The 14,202-nt window shown below is 51.4% G+C and overlaps 1 protein-coding gene across 1 annotated transcript in view; it reads right to left on the reverse strand.

Annotated features, from left to right (window-relative positions):
- The window catches only part of STX8 (syntaxin 8), a 97,410-nt gene extending 84,211 nt beyond the window's left edge, over nucleotides 1-13,199 (reverse strand). The window contains exons 1-4 of the mRNA XM_035342418.1: nucleotides 13,093-13,199; nucleotides 12,881-12,980; nucleotides 10,314-10,408; nucleotides 8,867-8,977 (exon numbers count right to left, since the gene is read on the reverse strand). Coding sequence (XP_035198309.1) covers nucleotides 8,867-8,977; nucleotides 10,314-10,408; nucleotides 12,881-12,980; nucleotides 13,093-13,109 — 323 coding nt within the window. The 5' untranslated portion in view covers nucleotides 13,110-13,199. The remainder of the gene's footprint in view (nucleotides 1-8,866; nucleotides 8,978-10,313; nucleotides 10,409-12,880; nucleotides 12,981-13,092) is intronic.
- Between the last annotated feature and the right edge of the window lie 1,003 nt (nucleotides 13,200-14,202).

Below are 14,202 nucleotides of genomic sequence, written 5' to 3' on the forward strand. Positions count from 1 at the left end.
TGCATTGCTAGCAGGTAGAACGTGCAGCATTCAAAACTGTTACAAAGAAAAAAAGGGTTACTGGGCAGCAACGTATTCTCCAAGTATTCGCTCTGCAATCGAGACACAAGCTTCTAAGAACACTGAGGTACAGCCCGAAAGCTTCCAGCAGTAAGAGGATCGATGCCCTAATGCAGACACACATCAGAGAACTTCTCCCTGCCTTCATGGTTTGCTGTGAACATGAAGACAGGCACACACACACTTAATGTGAAGTAGTCGACGTGCAGGTTTTCTTTTAAAGCACTCATGACTGAGGGTGTTCCCCTTCCAGACGCTTCCCCGGTTACACCAGAAAGCACGTTTCTCATGCCCAGGGCAGCAGAGTGCCCATTTTTCATGCCCATTCTAGTGAAATGCCACTTCAATATTTTTCTCAATACCAGATTTCTGGTTTCCTCCTTTCAGCTTTTCATTTGTTTCTGCTACCAGATAAACGTTTTATGGCAGCCCGCGAGACATTTGGACCCCAAACCGCAAATCTGATTTGGGGTAAGAGTCATTGACGAGACTGGATCCTCAACAGCAGCACGGAAATAAGATTAATCTCTGCTTTGCTTTTTTAAACTCTGTATTTGATTCTCATTTTTATCTTTACCCTCTTTTTTCCCAAATCATTTTCACAAACTAAGCCGGCAGCATTTTTAGTACCTCTCAAGCAATCCTCCCAGAGTCTCAAAAATGTGCTTCATTGCGCTAAGACCGATTTATTTTATTTTGAATTAAGCCCAGGTCCCTTCTCTTCAGCATGCACTGAAACACTACATGGTAATAATATATGCTTGGTGTCATTTGGTGATCAAAACCCTGTATCAAAGCAAGGTATCACAGAAGTATCGGTGCAGATGGGAAGAATTAAATGCATACTGCCCATACTGGGTGCAGAACTCTGCAGAAGGTGACCGAAGTTTTACAGCAAAGGTATTTAAGCAAAAGCCACAGTTTGTGCCTAGGAGATCCCTGAGGAATTATGGTGAACTAGAGACATCTCCTGGCCATGTGATGAATCAACACGGCTGGAAAACCATCCATCACCATGCGAGTTTTGGGACATCCACACCCCAGACACATCTGTGTGCGCTGCACTGCACACCTCGTGTTGCGTTCACAGCCATTCCAATCTGAGAACCCCTCATTTCTTCTCGCTTAAGATTTTAAACACATTAATTTAACAGAATCTCGAGGTAATGGATTTGTCAGAACCAAAGAATCGTCTTTGGTTCCTACAACACTAAGTGCTGACTGCCAGTCACTAAATCTCTCGTGACCACCCTGGTGATGCTGGGCCATCGCTGCGGAGCAGACCCCAAACTGCCTCCCTGTCCCAGCGACCACGGCTTTCATGGGCAACACCTGGAACAAAGAGCTGGGGGATTTCTGCACTTCAGGTCTCTGTGCCTCCGGGAAAACCACGGGTATTTATCGAGCTAGGATCAGGTTTATTAAAGATAACTCTGAAATATCATGTGAACACTCCCAGGCTCACAAAGCTAAGCTAACGGCCACATGGCACTTCTGAAGATCATTACAGCCACTCAGTCCAGCAGTGCAATTAGCAAGCACAACCTAGGGTTAACACCTGACAAAATTGCTTAAATAAAGCAGAAGGAACACAAAGCTCTTTGCTTGCTAAGAACACAACTATTTCTGCCTGTCAAAAAAGCCAAGGCAAGCAAATTTGAAATAATTTGCACTCTCCCCCCCCAATAATCTGCCCTGTTCTCGTAGGTTGGGTCATGACAACAGGTCTGCTCGTTACAATAATCTTTTTGACATGTTTGGTAACTACCTTCCCACACAACACAGCATAACTTCCTACTTCCTCTGATCTTCCCGTGTTTCGCTTTGGTGGTGTGAAGATTAAAGCTTATCCAATTAGCCACCCACCGCCTCCGCCAAGTTAATCACGTAAATCTTTGAAACCGTCACAGAGCAGTGGAGTGTGTGGATAGCTTTTGATTGTAGGAGCAGATTTAACTAATTATGAGGCTTAGCAATGTGCCCAAGTATAAAAGATGATGGGGTTTAAAATCAGGGAGCTATGTCATTGCTTAACAAGTGAGGGCTTATCTTTCAGAAGGCATTGTTTCACTGATAATTCCTATAAAACTTCCCGAGTACCTTAGATTAGTCAACCAGTGCTTACTTCAGACCAAGGCCACACAGCAAGGCTTAGAAGAGTGATCAGCACGACTGAATTTTAAACAAAACCTGGGTCATATGACAATCGGCTGCAGGATCCCTTGAGCATCCCCTTCACGATACAGTGGTACAGTAGAAGTCTTTGAAGCACTCCGAGCACCTCTGCTCAGCCCCACAGGTCAGCCTCCAAAACGAAGGCGGGTATTCCCTCACTTCACGTTCCTTCACCTCACGTTCGTTGCTCACACCGGCAGGCAGAAGATTTTAGGAAGCTCCGAGCTAGTAAATCAAACAAGTATGATATTTTAACTTACAGAACAAAAGCTCTCCTTGAAAGAACAAACAGGAGACATGGCACGAGCACAAGCTCTTCCAAATGCCCCAGGCACGTTCCCGAACGGGACTGTCCCCAGAAGACCCAGGGAGACCCAAGGCCCTCGGGACAGCGCCGGCACCATCAGCGAGAAGGAGGCAGCGCGCCTCTCATGTGCACGGGGACGCTGTGCTGCTCAGCACCACTCGCCTACAGTTCCACTGACTGGTCCCACCGGCTTTAAAAACCACAACCCCCACGCCAGCTACACGGCTAGCAGCACACCCGGAAGGCACGGCTGCTCTGCGGCACATCCCAGCCCACTGATTCCTGCCCACGACGCTCGTGGGGCAGCTCCTGGCTCGCAGGGCAGAACGGCAGCTCCAGCTCGTGCGGACAGCAGGCACCCACCGGGGAGCAGCGATGGCAGAGTCGGACCCGCACACATAGCTCGGCACCAGCGTGCCCGCTCGGGCTGGATGGGGTGCTCCTGCAGCAGGAGCGTCCCCAGGGACGGGGACCTTCATGACATGGCTCACACCCACGTTTCAATTCCCTGGGACTTTGCCATGCAGACCTCAAGACACACACCCCAGCGAACACTTCCACGTCAGTGAGCTATCAGGTACCACCACCTTCCTTCCTCACCATCCCTTCTTATGCTACGCTGGCCCCTGCAGAGCCACAGACCCCGCAGAACGGTTCTCAGGGTGCTCAGCAGAAGAGAGCAGTGGGATCCCACAGCCCACTCGCACTCCTCTGGGATGAGCATTACAACGAGGGCTCCAGTAAGCCCACGCCAGAACACCACAGGAATGATGTTGGGGCAGGAGCAACCTCGGGCAGGGCACTTCAGGGAGCTTTGAGCGAACTTATGAGGCAAAATGCAAAGCAAGCAGCTCAGCCTGGAAAGCGGCCCTCCCACAATTTTTCCTGAGGCTAACGAGCATTAAACACTAAGCACAGGCCAGCAGGCACAACCTGGAGCACAACGCCTAGAAGTGTGGGGTTTGACCTACCTTCTTCTGTGTGTTTAGATCACAGAGGATCTCTTTGCAAAAAATAGCATCTCTGCTACTCCTTACAGATATAAGCGCATCCGGTTTTCCCATAACCACAGCCCTGACCTCAGCGAGGACCTTGGAGAACCCCCAGGAAACTCTCCCGCCTGCTGAGCGCAGACCAAACCGAGGGAAGGCTGCACACCTTCCTGGCACCTTCCTGGAATTTCACATGGACCCAGAACCCCCGGGTTTTGTGCCCGGGACACGGCCGCTCGCAGTCCCGTCTGCGCACGCAGACTAGGGAGCGCTTCCAAGTGCAGACCTTGGGAGAAGACCAAGCACAGACACAACGTAGCAGACAAGAGCAATGTTGGGACAACTACAACCATTTTTTCTCATAACTACATGGCCAAAGACATATTAATCCTGGAAAATCCTGCGCCAGGCCTGTGATTTGATCGTGTGACTCACGCACGGGTTTCTGGGGGGACAACTGACCTCTTCTTCCACCCTTCTGAGAAACTTTTGTATTGATCTTCTTAGACGTAAGGCTAACTGCATCTGATGTCAGAAGACCCTAGAAAGCTTCCAACAGCAGGAAGACATTTGAAAGGCACATAAAAAAATACTATTTTTTAATCTCATTTTCCAAAGGGCAACTGCTCCTGCATAAACAAGAGCCGGATTCTGAAAAGCTTTTAAGCACCTAGCGGCTCCTTGCTTAACGCCAGGCACTTGATGCCTACTTGGCATAAGGCAAAACATCAGTTTGGATTAAGACCTGAATACCTTACATTTGACAGAAAAGTATTTAAGCAGAAAAAAAACATTAACCCACATCCAAAAAAAAAAAAAAAAGAGAGACTGCGGACTCATAAATAACAAGTTATTCAGGGTAGTTATTACTTAAGATGCTTTGTGTCTCACGGCCATTAAAAATTTCTGCATTTTGAGAAATTCAAAAGAAATCAAAAAGGCACATTGAGGGACACACGATTTATTTATTCGCTGGTGACCTGCAAACAGTCCCACACACTGACTGCCTGGTCAGACAGGAGGAGGAATATTCTTGATTCCTTTGCCTCCACAGACGTATTTTGATATTGTTTCATTTCCAGAAAGTCAACGTTTGTAGTTGCTTTTTCCCCTTTTCCCTTCCAAATGATACAAAATCACTGGCACTTCTGCTTAAGCCTCTGTGATGGTACCTGCACACATCTCTTTCCAAGGAGAAAATCGGGGAAAAGATGCTGGAATTGCCAACTGAAAGCCAATTACAGAAAACCTCAGTGACCCTACTCAAGCAGAGTCATGCAAACAGTGCAATTTTCTCTTGGAAAATTCCAGTTGCATCTTAATTAAGGCCGACAACGCCGGAAGGGAAACTAACGTTATCCCGAAGCAATATAGCGTCCTGCCCTGTGTTCTGGCCCAAGTTGTCAGTTAGGATAAATACCACGAGCATTAAGACCACTGTACTTCACAACCAGAAATAGCTTTACAGCAGTTTTCAAAGGATGTAAAACTCACTGAATGGTGACCAAACATAAACGAAGATTAATTCTAGCAAAACCTTCACAATTACAGGCCATGGGGACAATAAATATGTGATCAGTGGTGCAAGAAGGTTAATGAAAAGCATGACTGCTGGAAAGAAAAAGACTTCTGAAAATGTGTGCTGTCACATCAGAGATGGATTAGATACGGAAAACCAATACAAGACCAGAGAAAAGTGTCACTGTTAGAACTTAATCAAACAACACGTGCTGATTTTGCTAATGCCGTGGGTAAAGCTTTCTGACTTCAAAACTGCAGCCTTCAGACACAGTGGCCTCTGCAACCCAAAGCAGGCTGTTCCAGAAGGCTGTAACCATTTCAGAGAAACCTACGGCTGCAAACAGCAGCCTAACCCTGCCAGGCACTGCTGTCTTCTGTCCCTGCGAGCCACAGGGCACGCAGGGGGGACAGACTCCTTCCTGACCGACCCACCTGCAGCCAGCCTCATGCAAGGGAAAGGTCTGACCTGCTGGCTCGACATTCGGGCGCTGGCTACATCTCTGCCTGTACCACTGAAAGCCAGACCTACAAGGGAGAACAGGGCAGGGGTGTGAATTCACCAGCCAGAGAATAGTTGGCATAGTTTTATCCATTTTTAATTAAAGTTAAAAGAGAACTATTAAATTTCAAGCCTTGCAACACCAGAAAATAAGCACTGTCTCTGATGTTATCTTGCACTGGAAAATACTGGTTTCCCTGATCATTTCTAATGGAGCATGAAATTATCGTGGGATTTTGTTATTTTCCTCCTGTCTGCCTCAACACCTTCATGCCAGGGCAGCTCGAGGTTCGGCCCTGGCCCTGCCAGCTCCACAGCCTGCAGGGACTCCTCTCACTCGAGGCCAGTTTTCCAGCAGGCACATTAGTTTACGCACTGGTCAGAGCAGGCAACAGACGAGAGCCTTCTCACGCCCCCAGCCCCTGCAGAAATGTTGCCCACTCGGCATTTTAGAAGCGTCAGTTGTCTCAGCGTTGGATGTAAAAGCCATCATGGATGCACCGACTGGATTTGTACCACGCTCTGGGAAATGCCAAAGCCATCGAGGAGTCAGGGGCTGAGACCACAGCCCCCGGGTTTTGCCCCTGTCGCAGGTGCTGCACTGACAGCATCCAGTTACACAAGGCTGACAAACCCCCGGGTGAAATGCCTGCTATGTACCGAACACCCCGCCGGAGAACACAAGCAAGGAGAAACCAAGCTCTGCCCCACGGTGCTGAACGTCACATGCCGCCTTCTCTGCAGCGACACGCAATGGAATACAGAAAACTAGATCAGTGAAAGTTTTGAGTAACGCTTATACCTGCTCCAAAGAACACGATGTAAACAGGCTGGAGAAAAGAGCTGATGTTCAGCAGGACCATTCGGACACAAACCTCACGTTGGTACCCGGGTTTTTACCCTACAACAGCATCAGAACTGGATCCGCCTTTTCCAAGGGCACAGGGCTGAAGAGGGACTGGTTTTCAAAGAACATCAGCAAAAACGTTAAAAAAAAACATGAGGATTTAAAAACACGTGGCATTTTATTCTGCCCCAAGACCAAGGGCTGACAAATTGCAAAAAGGTGGAAAACTCTCACGAGGGCTCTAAGGCGCTGCCCACAGAGGCACCTTCCCACGGGGATGGTTACAAGGCAGAGCTGTGCGTTTGCCAGAAAAGGTCCAGGGAATACAGCACATCAGAAAATGCCTGACATTTAGAAGCACAAACTAAAATTAACAAAAACCTCTTGTGCCTGCACCTGCTGCAGCAGAGCCCCACGCACACCAACAACGTGTCTGGGTCATTCGTGTGCAATTCCCTAAGTATGTCCGCTTCTTTTTGTTTTAAAGATGAGGCTTAAAACATCGTTTTACCAACTGCAGGCCACACCTGAGTAATTTCATTGGCCATGGGAATGCAGCAAGCTCTGCACGCTCAGACTGCAGCTCTGCTTCTCTTCTGCACCATTTTGACCCACAAAGGAAAAGTTAGGAAGAGCCACGCAATTATCTGCGCAGGAATTTACTAACACCGTAACTCCTACACACAGCAGTATTTCATCGCGTGCGTGCAGTCAGACACAGGTAAGTCAGACTCTGTCACTGGGGGGCTTTTAATTTTTTTGCACAAATGCTGGCTCAGGCCTAATGGAGATCAAAGCATATCCCCCAGTGAATCATCAGGATTTTACCCCTAGACACATCAATTCTGACTGATTCCACTCAGAGCCCTAATGCTGTGCTAAGGCGAAGGACGAAGGAAATGACAGCTGCATTTCGTGGTCTGTGGCCTGGCTACCAGCTGAGGAACAAGATTTATTCATTGAGACCACTCTTCTCCTCTCCTTCCAGCACCAGCTAATTCATTAATCAATTTAAACACGTGCCAAAGAAAAAGGAGTCTCAAATTAGTATCAGCTTTCGCAGACAAAGCGGCAGAAGAGACAGAGGCCGGTTAGCAGCACGTCCGGCCTGGATGGCACACGCGTAGCGCCAGGCGGAACTCAGCATACAGCTTTTCTCTTGACCAGCAGGGATGTCACTGAAAACGCAGGGGGAGAAGAAGAGGAACAAGAAGAAAAGAGAGGCTGTGAAAAGAGATTATGCTCTTTGAAGTGGGAAAGTGTGATGAATTCACAGGAATCTGCTGCTCAGCAAACACACACTTTTAACTTGGTATTTCAGGGAGACACGAAGGCTCTTAGATGTGCAGTAGCTGCAAGGAGTTCCTCAGCAAGACACACACGGGCTTACGCAGAAAATGAAGCTACCAAAAACTGAGAAGTGCGCCCAAAGGTAGCAAATACTCCCAAGCGGAATTCCTCAGCTACAAGCTGGTGTTGATTTAGCTGGAGAAAGATGAAACCCAAAGTCCATTGATAAATTGCAAGAAACAACCCGTCCTTCTATATTCCAGTGCACGCTGAGTTTACAGGCCCACAAGCTGCGACAACCACACTAAAAGATGTCTCGTGTACAGCTCTTGCTACCTGAGCAAGGGACACAGCATCTGTGTGACTCCCACCAAACCCAACTTACAGCGTGCCAATGGTTTATTGGGACAAGAGGCCTGAGATTCACTTCGAGGAAAGGCTCTCCTTTTCCTCCTGATCAGGCAGACGACCCCGGATGGATTATTTCTAAGAATTAGGGACGGCAACTCCAAGTCGTTTCAATAAGAAGAGGCTATGTAGGGCCTGCACAAATTGCAGGCTATTATCCGGAATTATTTTTCCCAGCTGTGAAGGAACTCACTGAAGGCACAAAAATAATTCAGACTGCCTTTTCCACTCAAAGACAAGCTCTTCAGTACTCATGCACTAGGAAAAAAGATTAAGAATAGAAGATGAGTTTTACAGGTAAAGCTCTCCCTTTTGTCTCAGCCACCTTGCTGAACTACCCCCACAGAACTACAGTCACATCTCTTTTCTGATAATAGATCACTCTGTGCTGCTCTGACGTGCCAAAATAGAAATTAAAACGTAGTGTTCAGTTTGACAAGCCTCGCTGGCTGCTGCAAAATATGATCCTTGGGGACTGTTTGAAGTTTAAGCCTCGTCCCAACAGTTCTCCTTCTCCAAGTCACAGAGACCAGGCATGGTGGCACCGTCAGCCCAGCCCAGTGATCCCTCAGTCTGCTATTACCTCTTCCAAGCAGCTCTCCACTCCCTTGGCCTCCCCCGGCTTTATGGCATTAATGACATTGTCGCTAAAAAAAGCACAGGATTCAAATGAAACTGCACGTGAATGAATTCCATGGATCATTTAACATCTCCGGACAAACCCAACGTGCGAGTCACGTTGTTCACTTCAGGCAGCAGTGTCGTACCTTGTCATATCTGGTTCCGGGCCTTCGTTCCTGTAAGATGCCTCAAGTTGCTTCTGCCGCGTGACGAGTTCATCCACCAAATTCTGCCTCCTGTCCCCCTCCATCTGGGTGCTAATGAGAGCTGGTTAAGGACCAAGCTTAAACACTGGAAAACTTTCATATATAAAATAAAACCTTCTATACATTCTTGAAATAAATCTGACCTCCTGATGATGAAAATAACTACAATACTATTTCAGCTCAAGGAACACCTACCAGAAGGAGAGCTGCTACATCTCTGGATGACACCTGCTTTTATTAAAAACTCCCCTCCAAAGTTTACCAGCCTCAAAGACAAAGATGCCTACGGTGACCACCATGTGATCAGCTCATCATCTAGTGCAGTCACAAAGCGGGAGGCTTTTTACTGCCAAATCAGTTTAAGTGTTAAGAATCCTACATCCAACATAATTCTGCTTTCATTTTCTACTAAAAAGCAGCTGGCCCGCTCCACAGCACTGGCAACAAGATGTCCCAGGTGCTGCGGCTTTGGCAGGTGACGTGATTACTTTTTTTTTTTTTTATTTAGAGACTTTTCAAAGGACTACGAACTCTCTTCTGAGCCCTGCTGCATCGATAAAGCAATAGCTGTACCGAGCTGTGTCTGCTTTCTGCCACAGCAGCAGCATTCCTCTGCTCTGAAGCACTCCCTTGGCAGAGAAGTTTAACCCGAGGCCATCAGCACAGCACTCAGCAGGCTCGCGCTCTGAAGGGACTTCTGCTACAGTAAGCTTGAAATTAAACGTTTGTTCATTCAGTCAGATCGCTGCCGGACACATCCTCAGGGAGGCGGGCGTGCTTCCCTGAGTCCGAGCACCCCAGAGTGCAGCGAGAGGCCCCCGGGCAGCCCCTACCAGAGGAACCCACTGTTTCACTCCAAGGCGTATCGACAGCACTCTGAAGGCGCTTTGCTCCTCAAGCCAGTGCAAGTCAGGGTTGGCACCTCCCTGCCCACGCCCTGAAGGGCTTCACCCTTCCTTTGCGCACGTACTGGCACCTCTGCAGCCAGCGACTGAGCCGAGAGAAAAGGTGAAGCAGCAGCAGCATGTTTGCTGCTGGACGAGTGAATTTAGCTCACAAGCCAGCCCACCACGGCAGTGTCGGCACAGAGCACAGGCAAGATGACGAGAGTTGCCTGAGACGAGTCAGAACATCTTGTTCAGCTCCCCTCCAACAGGAACAGAACCAAGGCCAGCCTCACGCCTGCGGTACCAGAGATGCTCAGGCTCCCCGTTCTACCTGCACTATAGCTGCAATAAAAATACTAAACGTCATCACTGACAAAATCTTCCCAAAGTGGAATGAGGAAGAAGCCCTAACCTTACAGCAGAGCTTTGTGCCAATCACAGCTTGTTTCTGCACCCTCTCCTACAGCGGGGGGAGGTCGAGGAGATGTTTACACGGATACATTCGGTGCATCGATACATCCCGAAGCAGCAAGTCCCTCAGCTGATCGATCTTCTCCTTGAGATTCTGCAGCGATGATCTGATAAACACATTGAGCTGCAGGGGAAGAAAAGAGAACTGTGAGTTATGTTTGCATAACATGCAGCACCGTTACATCCAGGTGACAAAAAACATCAACTTCGGCTTTCCTGGTGTGAAAGACTCCATCCTCAAGCACGACAGCCTGCCTCAGAGCCGCCAAGGGACAACCCAGTTAACTGGGCTGGGCTGCTTACAAAATGAGATAAAAAGCACGAGTTTCGCAAACACGCTTCTCATGCACTGATGCTGTTTCATATGGTGAGCTTTCTTTCAAGTCTTTATAAACAGGCTCCTTTATGGGCACAGTATTTCAGCACATTTTAATATTTTCCAGTCCTTTCCTCTGATCCTTAATACAAATACAGGCGCCAGCTCCTTCTGCCACTGGGTCTCATTCCCATGGTCAGAGGAAGCTCGCTGCAGGTTCAGACATTGCCTCCACTGAACTCTTCCAGACTTTAAAGGACAGATCCCAAGGACATCCAGCTTTCCCCCATCCCATTTCTCAGTCCCACCTGTGCCACCTGGCCCTTCCTCGCCCCTGACCAGCAGCTGTGCTGTGCCTGTTCCCACTAAAAGCACAGCTCAGCCCTTCACATTCCCGGCTCCAGGCAGGGTCAAGGCTTGTGGGAACTCTCCTCTTTTCCCCGCCCCTTCCCAAATGAGATTGACGTCCTCTGAATTTGTCCTCCAAAATGGTATTTCTTTTCATTCCAACTGCTTAGACTGCTAGGAAAGACTGTCACAGCTGCAATTAACTACGCAGGTCTCCCTAATGATGGCTTTACGTGCTTCTACACACAGCACCAGCCCTAACTGGGCTGCAAAACCACCGGAGACGCTCAGGGCTTTAAATCCCTCTGACACAGGGGGACTTGTTCCCAAACACGGTGATGAAGAGCAGCTGAACCCCGAGGCAGGCCTGCGAGCACACAGCCGGGGCGCTGCACAGCCTGCGTTCAGACCCGCGGCCCCAGACACACCTCCCGAGCACACAGCGGGGCAGGGACGCTGTCAGGGCAGCTCCGCTCACTGCGTGCCCCCCAGCCCGGCTGTAAGGGAGGCTTTTCCTTCCCGTGCACGTTTCCTGCACTCGCAGGAGCTGGACAAAGCCGCCTCTGACCAACCCGCACAGCGGCTACGGGTGTACGTGGCCAAAAGTCACCTCCCTGCAGGCTCCCCCTGCTCCTCTGGCCAGAAATCGTGCTGCTACAGGAAAAGGTTTCACTTCCATTAAAGGGGGACAAAAAGAAAGCAGCAAGAAGCCAATGGAAGCTTTACCAACAGCTCCGTAGAGCAGCGTTCGCAGATTTTAAGCGCTGCCTTGAAATCTTTCCCTCGTTTTTTTCCATTTGAAATGTTATGCTCTATTTTTGTTTAGCAATAAGCAAGGAGGGTTCTTTTTTAGCCACGCTAATGGTCAAATGCTATGAAAATAAAAACTTGCTCAGACTCTCCCTACAAGATGAATGCGGTACAAAGACTTCTACTCTGCTAAAGTGCCAGTGAGTCAAAGAATAAAGGCCACGGATTTCTCAACAGGCATTTCTGTTATGAAAACAACCCCCTGGCTGCTGGAAGCTTGTTTGTGGTAGAACCAAACACTGCCCAAGATTCGTCTTTAACTGTTGATGGATTAAGGGGAAACTGCGCTTGGAAAACACGGGGCATGGCAGCAATGACTTTATGAAGAGATAAGTCAGCTGTGTCGTGTTTCCACCAAACATAACCTCGAGGAGCTTTGGTACAAGAAAGGCTTCAAACAGCACTTATACAAGATTTTTTTGTGCGTTTGAACGTCACAGACGGCGATGATGCCAATCCAGGAACCTTGTCCCCTTTAAACACGGCCCAATTAAGCGGTCATCTTGTTGTAAGCCTCCTGTTGCTCGAGTGTATTGGCACAATTCCACTCTGTCGCTGGAAGCAGAGTGCGATCAGCACCCCGAGCCCGTCCCTGTGATGCTGGCGGTGGGGCTCGCTCCTCTCTCAGAGCACCTGGGCCGTCCTTGGGCCTCCCGCCGCCTCCCGGCCCCTGCGGGTGGCTCAGGGACGGCACCGCTGGCTGTAAGAGGCCCGCCCCGCTTCCCTCAAAGGCCCCTCGGAGGAAGGATTTCGGAAACGCCGCTTTACTCGGAAAGCTGCCAGGAAAGGGACTGGACAAGGCGGTTCGGCGACCCGGTGTCACATCGCAGCCCGGCCGTACCGGGGACAGGGCCGCCCACGGGCCCGGCCGTGCCTGTCCCTGTGCGCATCGGCACCGGAGCCCCGCGGGGGGGCCCTGCCGTTTGCTCTGGGCACAGTTAAGGCGGGGGCTGGCGGCGGCTCCCGGGGGTTGTGCGACGGGAACCGGGCGTCCCCGAGGTCCCTGTCGAGGTCCCTGGCGGCGGCTTCCGGGGGTTTGTTCGACGGGAACCGGGCGTCCCCGAGATGTGCGGGAGCTGCCGCGGGGGCCCGAGGCCCTGCCCGCCCCCCCCCCCCCCGTACCTGTGCCGGGCTCTCCCCGCCGCGCTGCCGCCGCTCCCTCTCCCGGATCCTCTCGGCGAGCTCCTGCGCCAGGCGGCAGGCGGCGGCGTGCTGCGACAGCCTGCGAACGGCACGGGGACAGGGACAGCGCCTCAGGCTCGGTACGGCCCGGTACCACCCGGCCCGGCCCGGCCCGGCCCCCCCCCCCCCCCCCCCCCCCCCCCGGTGCTCACCAGGGCTCCGCAGCCATCGCGGCCACCCGGAAGCGCTGCGCTGGCCGCGGCCGTCACGTGACGACGGAGCGCGCCGAGGCCCAAAGCCCGGCGGCGCCCAGCGCCCGCCTGCAGCGCTGCGGGGCGGGGCGCGGGGACAGCGAGCGGAGCGCGAAGCGGCCCGGCCGTGCGGGGCCCCGGGGCTGCGTGCGGCACCGGGCACCGGGCACCGGGCAGAGCTGCGTGGGGCAGAACGGCAGGGCGCACAGCGCACGGCGCAGGCTTCAAAGGTGCGCAGCTGCAGGCGGAGTCGCACAGGTGCACGACGCAGAGGTGCACACGTACACCATGCACCGTGCACAGTGCACGGTACACGCTGCACAGTGCACGGGTCACGGTGCACGCTGCACGGGTCATGGTGCAAGCTGCACGGGTCCTGGTGCACGCTGCACAGGTCCTGGTGCACGCTGCACGGGTCCTGGTGCACGGTGCGCGGGTCATGGTGCACGCTGCACAGTGCAGAGTGCAAAGGAGTGCAGAGCAGAGGCACAGAGCTGCAGAGGTGCACGGTGCAGTGGTGCAGTGGCGCACAGTACACGGTGCAGAGCTGCAGGCTGCAGAGTTGTCCTGGTGTCAGTTAGGACAGAGTTATTTTTCCTCCCAGTAGCTGGTAGGGTGCTATGTTTTGGATTAGGATGAGAAGAGTGCTGATAACATGCTGATATTTGAATTGCTGCCGAGCAATGCCAAGGACTTTTCAGCTCCTCGCTCTGTCCTGCCAGGGGGCAGGCTGGGGGTGCAGCAAGAGCTGGGAGGGGACAGACCCAGGACAGCTGACCCCAGCTGGCCAAGGGGTATTCCATAATTCCATACCATCTGGGTCATGCTAAACAATATATAGGGGTGGCTAGCCGGGGGGGCAGAGCCAAACAGTGCGCAGCACAGAGCCAAACGGTGCAGATGTGCATGGGGCACAGGTGTGGGGTGCAGCAGTGCAGGCTGTACAGGTACTGGGTGCGCAGCACGAGGTGTTGGGGGGCAGAGGTGTCGGGGCAGAGGCGCACAGCTCAGTGGTGCTGGCTGAGTGCTCCATGGTGCAGAGTACAGGGACGCAGAGCACGCAGCGCAGGG

Source organism: Oxyura jamaicensis, chromosome 18 (genome assembly GCF_011077185.1).
Source record: "Oxyura jamaicensis isolate SHBP4307 breed ruddy duck chromosome 18, BPBGC_Ojam_1.0, whole genome shotgun sequence".
Classification (NCBI taxonomy): Eukaryota; Metazoa; Chordata; class Aves; order Anseriformes; family Anatidae; genus Oxyura; species Oxyura jamaicensis.